The 16,279-nt window shown below is 32.8% G+C and overlaps 1 protein-coding gene across 50 annotated transcripts in view; it reads right to left on the reverse strand.

Annotated features, from left to right (window-relative positions):
• Window positions 1-16,279, reverse strand: part of ANK2 (ankyrin 2) — a 199,522-nt gene that overhangs the window by 31,457 nt on the left and 151,786 nt on the right. For 45 of the 50 annotated variants that reach the window (XM_039338311.1, XM_039338279.1, XM_039338297.1 and 42 more), the window contains 7 exons: window positions 15,171-15,375; window positions 12,895-12,991; window positions 11,643-11,871; window positions 9,560-9,685; window positions 6,014-6,136; window positions 5,030-5,062; window positions 1,293-1,314 (listed from right to left, as the gene is read on the reverse strand). In XM_039338311.1, the coding sequence (XP_039194245.1) occupies window positions 1,293-1,314; window positions 5,030-5,062; window positions 6,014-6,136; window positions 9,560-9,685; window positions 11,643-11,871; window positions 12,895-12,991; window positions 15,171-15,375 (835 nt within the window). The remainder of the gene's footprint in view (window positions 1-1,292; window positions 1,315-5,029; window positions 5,063-6,013; window positions 6,137-9,559; window positions 9,686-11,642; window positions 11,872-12,894; window positions 12,992-15,170; window positions 15,376-16,279) is intronic. The other 5 variants (XM_039338270.1, XM_039338287.1, XM_039338312.1 and 2 more) reach the window with 1 other exon arrangement.

The raw sequence follows: 16,279 nt of genomic DNA on the forward strand, positions 1-16,279 counted from the left end.
TGAAAGCTTACTAGTTTTCTGCTAGTGCAAGAGGCCATGGTTTATCAGGCACTTCCTGAATAAAGTAGGTAGGGACTCAGTATTCCCCAAATAACAAGGTTTGATTTAGCTACTGCAATTGTCAAATAAGATTTGAGTGAGTTAATGAGTTAGTGAGTTACTTTACTGTAAAGTTATCTTAACAAATTTTATATGTATATTTCTCTCCCTTTAAGTCCAAGAGAACTGGGGAGGGATTCTTCTGAGCCTTTAATCCCATCCACAATCCTGTTAAAGGCTCAGCTGCCTTTTATCTGATTGTTCCCAAAATTGCTCTCTTTGCCTTGACCCCAAGGTCGCTCCCACATACTACTGTATTACACTGATTGAGTTAGATAGGATTGTTGGATTACTAATCTCAATTACCTATTTCTGTAATATGACTTCTTTCTCTGTATACTTTGCAGCCGCTATTACAGGATATACATACAACATGTATCTGGCACTATAGCACAAGAATGTTTGTTTCAAATAGCCATTTGTAGCATGATGTAGAGAGCCAGTTTGGTATAGAGATCAAAGGCACCAGACTAGAAACCAGGAGACTGAATTCTAGTCCTGTCTTAAACATAAAACCAGTTGAGTGACTTTAGGCTAGCCGCTAGTCATTCTCCCTCAGCTCTAGGAATAAGGCAATGGCAAACCACTTCCAAACATGTTTCCAAGAAAATTGCATAGATTTGTACAAGAAGTTGCCAAGACCATCTAACATCTATCCTCATTTGTGGCAAAAATAATTCATTTCCAGCAAACAAAATTCTAAGACATAAAAAAATCTCACAGAAATACTTCACCAGAGTATTAAGACATAGATAGATGGTTTAAAGATCTTTGTTACTTTCAACAGTATCACTTTTATACTAGCACCTAGACATTTCATGTGAGTAATTTCATGATGAGTTTTGACAGTTTGAATATTTTAATTTTTAAAAGTGATACTGTAATTAGTTGATGAAATGAAATGAATTCAGGTCATGTAGTTAAAATAAGAGGGGGAAGGTGTTATAGAGGGCTAACAGCAATAGCAGGGTTACCAGGTAATTTAAAAAATCAAGAATACTTAGATGAACTAAATATTTTAATTTTAAATTATTAATAACAAATAACAGGTGTCATCTACAGATTATAGTTAGAGTATTATAACTTTATATTTATAAAGTTAATACGATCATCAGTGGCAATTAAAATTTGCAATCCCTTTCATGCTTTATTAGATAATTCATGCACACCATAACAGTTTATTAAAGTCTTACGTTTTTCTGATGTCATGTCAGTCTGAAAGAAAACAAAGAATGAATGGGTTATAGAAAAATAATGTTACAATGGAAACTATTATCCTGAACTATATTTAGATTATGATCTTTCATTTTATAAATGCACATGATAGTAACAGCTCAATTCTAAATATTCTCATTTAAAGAAGAACCAAACTGAATTCATTTTCTTCTTGATAAATATTCTTAGGATTACAGTTAAGTTAGTTACTTAGAGTGGTGGAATTAACAATGCATTTAAGTCGTTAGTAACCATAAATTCCATTTACACACATAATGCTAACAGTTAATTTACTCCATTTATACTGTATGTTAAAAAGTGAGGGCACTAGCCATTGAATTGGACAGGGAGAGATTGTAAATAATACAGAAATGGAAAATGGGTTATTTTTAACCTGCACTTGGAAAGTATTTTGAGAAGTTAGTAGCAAAAGTGGGAACATATGATAAAGCTAGAAATAGTCCAAAAGTCTTCTTTTAAGATTCATTTATATTTATATTTTTGCCATGTTTTACCAGAGAATTGCAGTCATCTATTTTATTAAATTATTTTTAAGTGTAGAATATTATATTTTTATATATTTATTCTTCTATATTTTTATTTATTGAATTTCCTTCTACAAATAACAGAATTGGAAGGGATCTTGGAAAGAAACCATATACCATTTTAGACAAATGGTTGTCCAATCTCTTTGTAAAAATATCTAGTGTTGGAGCATTTATAACTTCTGGAGGCAAGTTGTTCCACTGATTAATTGTTCTAACTGTCAGGAAATTTCTCCTTAGTTCTAGGTTGCTTCTTTCCTTGATTAGTTTCCATCCTTTGCTTCTTGTCCTGCCCTCAAGTGCTTTGAAGAATAACTTGACTCTCTCTTCTTTGTGGCAACTTCTGAGATATTGGCACACTGCTATCATGTCACCTCTACTCCTTCTTTTTATTAAACTAGATATACCCAATTCTGGGCAATGTTCTTTATATGTTTTAGCCTCCAGTCCCCTAATCATCTTTGTTGCTCTTCTCTGTACTCTTTCTAGAGTCTCAACATCTTTTTTATATCGTGGTGACCAAAACTGGATGTGGTATTCCAAAGGTGGTCTTACCAAGACATTATAAAACAGTATCAATATTTCACATGATATTGATTCTATCCCTCTGTTAATGCAGCCTAGAACTGTGTTGGCTTTTTTGGCAGTTGCAGCATACTGCTGGCTCATATTTAAGTGATTGTCTACTAGGACTCCAAGATCCCTCTAACAATTACTACTATTGAGCCAGGTACCACCTATACTATACCTGTGCATTTAGTTTTTTTTGCCTAGAACCTTATTTTTTTCACCACTGAATTTCATTTTGTTAGATAGCGCCCAATGTTCAAGTCTGTCAAGATCCTTCTATATCTTAAACCTATCTTCTGGTGTGTTGGCTATTCCTGCAAGTGTTGCAAGATTGGTGTTGCCTGAAAGTTTGATGAGTTCCCCATCCATCCCCTCATCCAAATCATTGAAGATGTTGAAGAGTACTAGGTCTAAAACAGAACTTTGGGGTATGCAGTGCAGCAATAAGATTTTTCATGCATGATCCGTTTTTGACAAACCCATGTTGACTTTTGGTAATGATTTTGTTTGCCTCTAGGTGTTTGCTGATTTGTTGCTTGATTATCTTTTCCAGAATCTTCCCAGGTATTGAAGTCAAATTGATAGGTCTGTAGTTTCCTGGATCTATTTTTTTTCCTTTTTTGAAGATGGGAACTACATCAGCTCTATTCTAGTCCTCTGGTAGTTCCCCAGTGTTCCAGGATCTTTGAAAGATATAGTGCGGTGGTTATTAGATCATACCTGCCAGTTCCAGCAGAACCTTGGGGTGTAATCCATCTGGTCCTGGTGATCTGAACTCGTCTAGGGTCGACATGCACTTAGCATTTTCTTGCATATTTTAACTTGTATTCTTAATCTGTTTTTTATGTTACTGTTTTTGATAGGTTGGACCATTTTTCCTTTTGTGTAAAGATGGATGCGAAAAACGAGCTAAGTAGTTCTGCTTTCTCCCTGTTGTTTGTCACTTTCTTGCCACTTTCTCCCATTAATGGACCAATCATTTCCATGACTTTTTTTTCTTGTTTTTTTACATGTTGAAAGAAGCCTTTTTTTGTTATTTTTGACTTTTTGTCGCAAGCCTTAGTTCATCTTTGCAGGCTTGGGCTATTTGCTGATATTCTGCCTTAGTTATGTGCCCCTCTTTCCACTTTTTATATTTGTCCTTTTTGTCTTTCATTTATTAGAAAGTTTTTTTATGCAGCCATGCTGGTTTCTTTTGAGAGCTGTTATCTTTCGTCTTCATTGATATTGTGCTAGACTGGGCTTTTATAATCTCACTTTTCAAAGTTTCCCAAGCTTCTTGGGTTGTTTTCACCTTGAGAATTCTCATCAATGGAATCCTTCTCAGCTCTCTAAGTTTATTGAAATTAGTTCTCTTAAAGTCCAAGACTCTAGTTTGACTTTGCTCTATTGCTTGTGCTTATATAATGTTAAATTCCAATACTGCATGATCAACCACCCCCAAGATTTTTGTAGCTTCAACTCTTTCTATCATTTCATATCTCTTAGTGAGAGTTAAGCCCAATATGGCTGATCCCCTATTCCCTTCTCTACTTTTAATTTAATAATTATTTTTAATGTTCTATTTTTATTGATACACCTATTTATTTATTTGCTCTTTATTGGTCAGCAACTGAAGATGTATTAATTAACTCATGATTTTATATTTACAGAGAATCATTTCCCATTACAATTTTGCCAATGCATTTTTTATTTTTTTACACTTTTCCTTTTAATAATTATCCATTGTCTGCATGTTTCTAGAAAAGCCTTTCATCAAAATAACTCAATAGGGAACAGTTTTTGCTTACTGCAATTTACGTCATTTTGCCCTGTTGCAAGGGTAATTAAAATGGAGACAAATTACAATAGAATGACTCCAATTAACTGAACAACTCTACAATTGCAGTTATTTTTAGAAATTATAAAAGATTTTAAGAACTTGAGAAAAGACATCCTTTCTTTCTAATTACTGTTTGCTTGCTTGACATTTATTCCTGGATAAAATTGCTAAAAGAACAAACTCATCTCAACAACAAGGATGTAAACAAAAAAAGTTAAATCAGCTATAGGTTGAATTTTCATTATCCTTTGAGGACATCATTGATAAATATGTAGCTTTCACTTCAGAACCAGTGGAGTGGACTAAGTTGTTATATACACTACGTTATTAAAGTAGCTTGGCTAATTTATAGGTATACATTTTATATATTTAGATAAATTACTACTGTATATGTGTCTTGTTCAATGGCAATATATATTGGTTCAAATTAGCAATTAACATTTACTGCTTATAAATATAATATTTCTTGAAAATATTTTCATCTCATTTTTCACACTCCAGAATTATTTTTCTTTTTCAGTTAATCTTCCCTCTTTCCAAAACAAAAAATGTAATAGAATAAATATGGATTACAGGGAGTTTATAACTGAATTGATTGCAAAGGGCTTATGAAACCTGGTCAATATTTACATGAAATTAATTTGAGATGGTATCAATGCTGACCAATAGGCAATGAATTGATCATACTTGACATGCAGTCATTTGGCATTCAACTAACTGCTCTTTCCCAATTTGGAGCCTTATCATAGCAATTTTACACCAGAATTAGCAAAGTTACCTCTTCTTCCTGTTCTTGATCTGATTCTGATTCCTTTAATCCAATATGCCATGCAAGAAAAGAAAAACAGAGCAAGGAAAGATAGGATGCAATTAAAGGAAAAGTATGATTTCTGGACACATTTAATTGGTAAGAATACACAATGAATACAATTTTTGCACTTTCTCCTAAGAAGGAAAGAAAAGAGAATAGGAAAGTTGGTTCAGTTAAGAAAAGTGGAGATTCAAGTAAGTTCAAAGAAGAAAAGCTATTTTATGTTAGGATTTTGTTTGATTATTATGCATTAAACCTACAACAGTTTCTCAAATATGCCAAAATTCAATCTGTGTAGAAAAGTTTCTTAAATATATCTTCTTAAAGATAATAAGAAGAAAATATAAGCATTAGCATAGATTTATTTTTATGTCACTAGTGAAGTTTCAAATGTAATGTTGCTATATTTGAATTACATTGAAAGTTAGAATACATGCTTGTGGTATCTCATGCAATTTTCCTAATCATTTAACTAAGTATATGAGTCATCTATGACCAAGACAATGCTGGAAAATAAAACAATTAGTTTGGGGCTGAGCAAGAAAACTATAAAGTTTTACATTTAAAAAAAAATTGTTTAGCATTGCCCTGCTAATCGAGTGCACTATGTACGTAAATGCACGCAAAAATGGCTTCATTATGATTTGAGTGAGTGATAACAATGTTGGTTGTTACCAATTATTGATAAATGTCGACTCATCCTAATCAGCCATTGGTTCCATATAGAACTGTGCATTACCTGACTTTCAACACTCAAGGAAGCTAGAGAGCCTCTGACAGGAAAGAATGCTACATAATTTATACATCCCAAATATGCGATATTAAATAATATTTATATAATGCTATTAAGAATTTTGTGAAAACTACAAAACTACAGAACAAGTTTAGTGCATCTTAAATTACAGTGTACAAGTGTAATATATGAGCAGGTTGTTTTTAACTGGGGAGTACCTTTGTGTATACTGGTAATGTGATATTCAGATTGCAGATAGCTTGATGTACCAGACCTCTTGAAGATTTAGGCTCTTTCATAAATGATAGACGTCCACAAGGTTCTTGTGTTGTATCCCGAACCTATTGCAGAAAAATAGCAGGAGTTCAAACCCAAAACTCTGTGCACGTCAGTAAGGCACGTATCTTTTTGAGGGCAGGATATGGACAATAGTGTATTGGCTTCCAAAGTAATATCTTAAGAGAAATCCTAACTTGCAAAGAATATACCTGGGCTTTAGTTGTAATATGCTAGCAAAAAATGTGCCAGAAATAATCAGTACTTTCCTTACTCTTAGCAAGTATTATTGCATGTAACAGATAGAATTAAAGGTAAAACCTTCAGTTGATCAAAGCATGATGAGTGATGAAAGACCCATCTGATGACAACCATTACTGTGTTGTCATTTAGTGTGTCACTTACTGTGACTTAGAATGAAAAGGGTTAAAAGCATGTCTATGAATGAGACTAGGCAGGATTAAATGCTATAGATCTGGTTGAAGGTAGTCTGATCTTATTAAGTAGAGTTGCTCCCCAAATTTTCATGCGCCTAAGACTGCAGGCCACAGTGCCCATATTACTGTATACAGATAACCCTGCAGTTTTTTCTTGTACACCTATTAAGCTTAAATGTGTAGTGAGAATATTTGTACATCACTGTATCAAAATCAGGTTGGACACAGATTACCAGAGATCCAAACTCATGTTGTTTGCCAAAACCCTAAAACAGCAAACTTCTATAATTTACTAGAACAGGACTGAACAGATATACTGCTTTAAATATGTAGTGGTAGTTTTTCAGACCCTCAAAAGTCTATCATGAATATATTCAGCAAGTCAAGTCAGGCTACATAAAGTTTACTCCAAATGATATGAACTGATATTTTTCATGATAAAGCTTTTAAAAGCTAAAACACTAATCTAAATATTTTATGCATCTCAGGTTTACCTACATATGAAGAAAAATCCCCCCCCAAATTAGAAACCAAGTTTTAAGATCATATTTGCCATACTATAGGTTACCCCAGCATTGTACTTGGGCTTGAGTTGGAGATGCTCAATATTGGAAAAGAGCATGGGAGACGATGTGTGGCATGTTGGAAATATTTGTGCTTCCGTTTTCTGTAGAGTTGCTATTGCTAGTTTTAGCTGCTGATTATTTCTTTTTATGGACAAAGGCAATAGAACAGAAATTAAGAATAACTGTGAGGCTGTAGATTCCTTATTAATTTTGGACTATGCTCCAGTCAAAAAGCTAGTGTTAAAAATACTGAGCTACATCAAATAATGTTCAAAGTCAGTTAACTCTGTCAGAGTTTAGGATAAATGCTGGAGATAGGCTTCTGAGAACCATAAAATATTTGCACACCCTAACTTCCTTTTGCCTGAGGAAAGTATTTTTCAGGGCCAGGCAAATCCTCCCATCCACATTATCACATGATAGATATATCAACATTCTTCAATCACAAGGAATTTGATCAGTATGATGCCACACATCCTTTTTTTTCTGGTAAATTTTATAGGGATCTTCAAAAGGACAATCTCTTAATAACTGCACCTGGGAAAATGACTGATTTTTATGCCCACTTTTTATTTCCAGACTCATATCATGAAACGACCTACATGGTAGCCAAAGGTAATGTTGCAGCTTTTAAAAAGAGGCAACAGTTAACTTCCAAGACAACCTGACAAAATTTGCTGTTTTATTTGGTAATTTATACATCTGATCTTTGGAAATAAAATAATGCAACATTTGAAATTGAGTTAATGAATACAAAGTGGAAGTGTAGGTTTAATTATGAATCAAAAGATAAACTGGTGTTATCCAGCTTGTTACAAGTATGTTTGAGAATACAAATATATGGATTGACAATTCTATGTCCAAAGAATGGTGATAATGAAAGAACTAGGGATGAAATCTGGAAAAATATTATGCAGTGTTAGGAATCAATGCAATTCAGATGAATATGATGGGAACTCTGCTAGGTTCCACTAATGGCTGAATAGGAACAAGTCAAGAGATTCCAAAAAGTGATTGGGCCATTCATATATCTAAGAACAAAAAAGTATTATCTGTATCTGGTTAGAAAGAGTTCTGTTTGTTTCAAAAAGACTTTAGAAAAGAATACAAAATGTGGGACAGAATGTCAAGATTGGCTCTTGGAGGAAAAATGGATATGCTAGAAAAGGAAAAAAATATGAGTGAACTTAAAAAGATTGCAGAAAGATAAAGTCTATGGTCTATGAAATAACGTTAAAAGACAGATTAATTTCCTAACAGAATAAATAGAAAGTGGGTATATGGGAAGAGGATTTGCAACTGCTTAGAACAAAATCAAAATAATCATATTACAAAGTGCCAAAATGTGTGTGGAATATTTTACATGTTTGAGTGAGAGCAATATTTCAAACAATGGAAATTAATCAAATGTTAACTGAGAACCTTAGTAAGTGTATGATTCTGTGCAGAGCAATATGGATGTGAAAATTATAGTATCAAAAACTAAGATACAGTAGTTGAATATGATGGGAAAATGGAGTGAATAATTGCAAGTTATGTATACATGGCAAAAAACTAAAACAAGTAAGTTGCTTTGTATATGTTGATAGAATGCTAATCAGGACAGAAAATTATAAACTCTACAAATGCAGATAATGATTAATATATAGTCTGTGGCAACAGTTGAATGTTTATTAAAAGAAGCAAAAAGTATAAGGATTGTTTCAGCCTACTTTGTTATATGAAAGTAAGCATTGGTTGTGCCACAAAAACCATGATAAGCTGAACATACTGGAAATAAGATTCTTAAGAAGTCCATGTAGTAAAAATATGACATACAGAATGTAGGGAAGTTGATTGAATGTGGACTGAATATAATAAATGATCAATAGAAACAAAATAAACTAAGTTGGTCATAAAGGGATAATGACTGTGGATCAAACTGCAAAACAAATAGATGAAAGAAAAGTTAATTGTTCAAGAGGAACAGGGTATCGTTCTGAGACTGGAGAACCTGGCAGATACATAGCTTGAAATGGGGAACACGTACCCAGTTCAGGTGCAGCCTACAGACTGCCAATTCAAAGAACAAGTTTCTAAAGGGGAAACAAATCTATAATAATATAAACTGGGCAGAAATATATACAACATTCCTAAAATAAACCATACTATTCTTTCTACTCAAAGCCTGTGTAAATAAGAATATTACATTATTATGTCTTGTAGAAAATACCGAAGCTTTTGCAGAACCCTAAAGAAATCAAAACTCAGAACAGGTAACTAATTTTATATATAGGACATTATTTGTTAGCATATAAATGGAATATATAGACAGTCTGCCTTTAAAAATGTAATTATCATGGTACTGGGTTTTGTTTTGTTTTTTTGTCATTTACCTCCCCCTTCTCCTGAGGGTAAACAACATAGACCAACACACCATAACTTTATTACTGATATTGAAATAAAATAAAACCAAACTCGACATACATATTTATATCAAAATTACCTTGACAAACAATGGAAGTCTGTTTTCTTTGAAGGCATAAAAACTGAATATGTGATGTTGGCCACTCTTTGTTAATGGTACTAAATTCCCAAAGCAGTCCACAAATATAGGTTTTCCTTCTAATACCTACATATAATTATAAGAAAGTAAAATGTTCATGAATTTTGTTCTTATATTTTGCCTAAGTTAAAATATATTGTTAGCCTTATTTTTTTAAAAAAACCAACAACACTATTAATATAAAGAAAAAGGTTTCTCCTGTCCCAATTGTGTCCAACTCTAGGGGGTGTACTCATCTCTGTTTCTTAGCTGATGGAGCCAGCCTTGTCCAAAGACACTTTTGTGGTCATGTGGCCAGCATGACTATATGCCAACATGCATGGAACGCTGTTACCTTTCCACCGAGGTGGTACCTATTTATCTACTCGTATTTGCATACTTTCAAACTGTTACCTTAGCAGGAGTGGGGCAAGTAACAAGAGCTCACCCTATTGCAATTACAAATAAACAGCAGCAGCAAAGTGGATTAACATGTATGCAAGATATTCTAAATATATACAAATACATTATTATTTCCAGACAATCAACATTTCTTAGTAATTAAATCAAATTTTAATTAAATCAAAATATGCAATATGCCTCAATCCAATGCCAAATGCTGAAACATTTTAGGAAATTTTTACACAGTTTGTCAATAAAATCTTAAACAGATATAAATATCAGAGCAAGGAAAAATTTATTTAAATTTTATTCAATCAAATGTAAACAAAGTACCATAAATTAAAAAAAATAGGATTACCTCCTTGGTTTTAATTCATGAAACTGCTTTATAATGGGCAACAACCAAAGACCATAGTAAAACACAAAAGATAAAAAGAAACTGTCAAAAAGACACAACTAAGATAAAATATTCAACTTCTGATGAACTCTACATGCAGTAGAATAGATTTTGCAACATTTAAAGAGATTCTGTTTCAGCAATAAATACCAAGGACAGACTGATAGGAACTTAATTAAAATGTGGAAGAATCTTTACAAAAGTCACAGTATAAAAGTAAAAAGAAAATTTACTGATACATACTCCACATGAACAAAGGTGGGATGCATATGGAATTCTCTTGTCCTTCAATACAGCTATTGGAAACACGTCAATTGCTAATTGATTACGCTCTTTAAACGTTAGCACTCTAACTTGATTTCAGTGATTTGTTAGCTTGGTACTATTAACCTGTTTTCTAAAATATGTCTCTTGGTAGGTAAGGTCCTGCCACATCTGTATACTGCTGTTTTAAGAACAGATCAGTCTAATTAAAGCCAAACCTAACAGAAATTTTTGCAAGAAATTATCATAAAGCAAGTTATGCTGCAATGGTTTTATGACATCTTATGACAAAATAGTCAGTCATGTCAATAGATATAGTATTAAAAAGTAATATACATCCTTAACCATAAAACAAAGATTCTTAACAATATTCTAGGCTCTACTGTAGTAATATTACATTCTCAGATTTTTCATATTATTACCATATAGTCAATAATTTTCTATATCCTCTTTCTGTACTCTTATTTTGAAAGAACAAAAACAATATTTTAATGTATTTAATTGCAATGCTTATCATATCTATTTTTGAACTAACCCAAATCATAATACCAATACAATTCCAACTCAATCTGAATAAAAATATGAATTGTAGGAAAGGGAGCTGATTATATAACTATGTATAAGGACATTTAATTTGAAAATGCTGTTTTGCAATAAAGATCCATCATTTGGTTTCATTACACCTTTTCCATTTAACATTTATTGTTCTATTTATGTTTGCAGCATGTTTCATCTCAGAGCAAATTAAGCTACAGGATTGTGCCTGTTTTTGTAAAGAGAAGAACATAAATGAAAAGTTTAATCCCTTCCATTATGCTGTGATTTTGAATTAATGGATTAAATATTCATGTGTTTAATATTTCACCTAAGTTCTGTAAAATAATGAGATATTTTTCTCTTTGCCCTATTTTTTTAACTCACAAGACAATGGAACAACATGTTTTAAACGAACATGTCCAAAAGTATAAACACAAGTAATACCTCTACATCCCTGCTTCGAGCAACTTCAGCAAAGTTTTCTTGTTGCTCTAGTGTTTTATCCACTTTATCATCGGTCATGCAGAAACATCTTAGTCGGGCTTCTATGGGATCTTGAGATTTAGCAAACACTACAAATTTGGCCATGTAAGGTACACATATAATTTCTCTATATACTTGGGAAGCAAATGCTACAGATTCCTGTATCTGTCGACAATCTATCAACCAAAATCTGAAAATAAACAAACATATTAAATTATTATCAAAAAAAATCTAGCAGGTGGGGAGAAAGCAATAATAAATGTAATGAAATGTCTAAAACTCTAGGAACTAGCACTGATTTCAAATAACTGACGTAAAAGACAAATTCAAATATTTACTTAATAATTCAGATTTAACAGTAGTTGAACTGCCCCTGGACTTTGATGTGAGGGATGGATTGGAACTGAAATGAATCTGAATGTATTGCTAGTTTACTCAAGATTATAGAATGTCTTCACTGACCCTTGTGCCTTAATTTAAACCAAAGTATGAACAAGCTTTGCCCCAATACATTATACCTTTGTTTTTCCCATTCTATATCTTGCAATTATTTATTTGTTATTTATTTATTTATTAAATTGATATGCCACCCATCTTGCTATCCAAACCACTCTTTTGTTCCCCTCCTTCTGGAATCCTCATTACTATTCTAAGCAACAGACTGTTAAAAGAAAGACAAGGAGAAAATTCTTATCAGCGTGCTCAATTTCTGAAATCAGGCCCACACTGTAATGCCTTAGAACAATGCCAACACCTTCAATCTATGGAATCCTAAGGCAGTGTTTCCCAAACTTGACAATTTTAAGGCACGAGGACTTCAACTCCCAGAATTCCACAGCCAACAACGCTGGCTGTGAATTCTGGGAGTTGAAGTCCACATGCCTTAAAATTGTCAAGTTTGGGAAACACTGTCCTAAGGGAACAGTTGTTTAGAATTTAGTCATAGGAACAGCTGCCAGAGAACAATAAGTTTACTTGCACTGTTGGCACAAGATTTATTTTATTTAGTATAGCATTCAGAGTTAGTTATAATTTGATTTATCCCAGAATTAAATCAAAATTAAGGAAGGATCCTATTATAAATAGCATCTTTGCAATTTAGTAGGTGACTTATGGACAAGCTTCATATGCATAATACAGTGTCAGACTAAAGTTATGGTTCTGAAATATTTTTTACAGTTTTATTACTAGATACTGCTCTGTATGGTGGTACCTGGCAGACACGTTTGTGGTGAAGGAAACACATTCATTTACATATGTTAATGGTGTTGTTCCTGTTATGTCTTCCCACTGAGCAGGTGTTGTTCCACCTGAAACAAATACGGAAAAACAATAAGCATTTCTGCAAAATTGTAAAATTGGATGCATAAAATTCTTTTTAGTTAAATTTCCAGTCATGCAAAGTCTGACCTAAGGGTATTCCTAAAGTTTTTTGTCATTAAATTGATTATGATATCTGCCAGTATGACAGTTAAATGTTTAGTTTAGAAGACTAATATACATTATTATTCAAATCATAGGAGAAACTTGTATCTTCATTCATAAGCAATTATAAAGTCTGTGATCTTTGGGATAAAAATAATTTTGATCAATACTTCAAAAGATTCTATTACGTCAGTACCCAACAGAATCAAGGATTTAATTTTAGGGTACAAAATGAAAAAAATAAAATACATGAGGTCCTCAATTATGATCACAATTGAGCCAAAATTTCTGTTGCTCATTTGTTATGTGAGTTTTACTCCGTTTTACAACTTTTCTTGCCACAGTTGTTAAATGAATCGTTACAATCGTTAAGTTAGTAACATAGTTGTTAAGTGAATCTGACTTCCCCATTGACTTTGCTTGTCAGAAGCCCTCAAAAAGTGATCACATGATCCCAGGACACTGCAACCATCATAAATATAAGTCAGTTGCCAAGTGTCTGAATTTTGATCACGTGACCATGGAGATACTGCAATGGTCATACGTGTGAAAAATGGGCATAGGTCACTTTCTCAATGCTGTTGTAACCTCGAACAGTTACTAAGCAAACTACTGTAAAATTAAGGACTATCTGTAGTAAATTCTTTACATTGATTCTGTGCTAAAATCAGCACTGTAAACTTAATTTCTTTTGTTTGCAAAAAGAGCTTTGGATTTGTCCAAGATGCTATAGAGTATGTTTTGATTTTGTTTTTTTGGTGATAGTTTTGAGATTATTTTGAATTATGGGTGGTAGAGACTGCTGCTTTTGTTTTATGTTACTTATTATTTATATTATTTCACAGCCACGTTTCTCACCCACACTTCCTAATTGGAAAAATCCTAATGAGAGAATTTCCTTATTATTATTTCTCTGAGATTTAACTCAAGCATGAGAAGCTAAGGAGATTGTAGCTTTCTGGCTAGATGATACACAGAAAATATTGATCTCCTGCCTTCTTTGTTACTAACTGAAAAAAACCTCAACATTATATGACCAATATTCTCTAAGACAAAAACTTTATTTTTTATTTAAATGAATTAGAATTAATATGAAAATAACAGCTTGTATATTTCAAACTCTATATTTAAAGACTTTGACAGACAAGAAGAAAAGTAATGATTATATTTTAGAATAATTTTCAAAACGAGTTGATGCAGATATAACAGACTTCCTAAAATTGACATTGAGAAATCTCAGACCAGCAGAAATTTCCACATAACAAGTACAACTACCAAAGTCCAGCTGAGTGGAATAATAGTAAGAGAACATACAATATGTCTCCACTTCGCTTTTTTGACTCCCAATTGTGGGGTTGGGAACCAAGCTGGACAATGATGCCGCTTGACCTGATCCAATAGTGATATTCTTCTAACAGAACAGAATAACAGTGTTGGAAGGGACCTTGCAGGTCTTCTAGCCCAATCCTCCCTGCTCAAGCAGGAAACACTATACCATTTAAGACAAATAGTTATCCAATCTCTTCTTAAATTTTACAATTCATCAATATACTTCTATTCTGACAATTTAAAACTCTGAAAAAATAGATTTGCCCTTTGTTTTACAAGGCAAATAAATTAATGATAAAGAGTCAATGACTCTTTCCATTGGACAGCTCCTATTCTTAAACTATCTATTCTAATCACTGAGCATAATTTTAAAATAAACCAATACAGTTAAAATGGCAATTATTTTAATGATAGTATTCATTGTTTGGTTAAACAATTTGTATTTTCACTATAAACCAATGCTCTTAACTATGATCTATGGAAGACAGTTTACATAATTTTGTAACAGGGCTTTAATGAAAATTTTAATGACCTAAACCAGCGGTCCCCAACCTTTCTGGCTCTGTGGACCAGTGGTGATGACAACAGCAGGGGGGGGGATGGTTTCGTGCTCACTCACTTGGTTCCCAACAGGCCGCAGTCCAGCACTGGGTCATGGACCGGGTGTTGGAGACCCCTGACCTAAACCAACAATCAGCATCATGCATGAAATTTCAGAGATATATGAGAGCTTACCTGTTATGCTGCATAGTAGTCTTAGAGTAGGAGTCTCACCTCCATAACCATTTATCATCATATCACTGGAAGCTTTCGGAACAGGAATAGTCATAGTTATTGGCTTATGGAATTTTCTTCGCCTAGGTTCCAATGTGACAATAGGACTGAATGTGGCTTTATTGCCTAAAAATTTCTTTATAAGTTCACTGTGCATAGGTTGGGCCTATTCAAAGACAATGAGAAAATAAAATTTATCTTAATTAAAATAGCTTGAATAATGATTAACTACAATAATACACTTTGTTCTATGTGGTGATGATTTTTCTTAATTTGCTACTAACTGATGTCTTCTGCTAATACTCTCTCCCTTACTGGTTGGCCATGGGCTATTGCTAATGATTATCATTTACCAAAGCTCCGAGGTAGTATGATTTCACAGAATTCTCAAGAAAAGAGAATTATGACAATTCTCTGAAAAATCTTTAAATCCATTTGAATTATGATGGGAGAAATTCACTTATTTCTAGCCATTAGGTAAGTACAAACTGAATATCTTCATGTTCTTACAGTCCTTTTATATTTTGTATATAGAATTCTTTCAGTGAAAAGTTTAATTCTTTTGGATTATTTGTGAATTAAACTAGACTTACAGCATGTTAATCATAAATTTGATAAAAGACAAAACTAGGAGAAATGCAACTAAGTTCAATCAACTCAGCTCATAATTCAATCCTACACTCAGAAGTCTTATTAAGTTTAATGAGACTCAACCCACAAAAAATGGGAAATTTAGTAGCCTAAATATTTTAAAAAGGAGACACATAGCTTTTATATATTACATGTACATACATGCACAGATATGTACATTATATATATGGCCATTAGTTTTAAACATCTGCTGTAAATTCGTAATAACTTTCCCTGAGAGATTTTTTTTTCTTATACAACAATAAATACACTACTGTTTGTTGTACATTTTGGCTATAAAATGTTGATGATTGTTACCAGTCCCTCTCCTTAGATCTTCTTACTAAATTTTGAATATATGACTTATTAAAAGTTATTACTGAATTTGAACCTATGCTTTAGTATTCTGTTTTGTTTTTGTTCTAATTTCAGTATAACAC

Source organism: Crotalus tigris, unplaced genomic scaffold (assembly GCF_016545835.1).
Source record: "Crotalus tigris isolate CLP2741 ecotype Arizona unplaced genomic scaffold, ASM1654583v1 scf7180000017695.2238764, whole genome shotgun sequence".
Classification (NCBI taxonomy): Eukaryota; Metazoa; Chordata; class Lepidosauria; order Squamata; family Viperidae; genus Crotalus; species Crotalus tigris.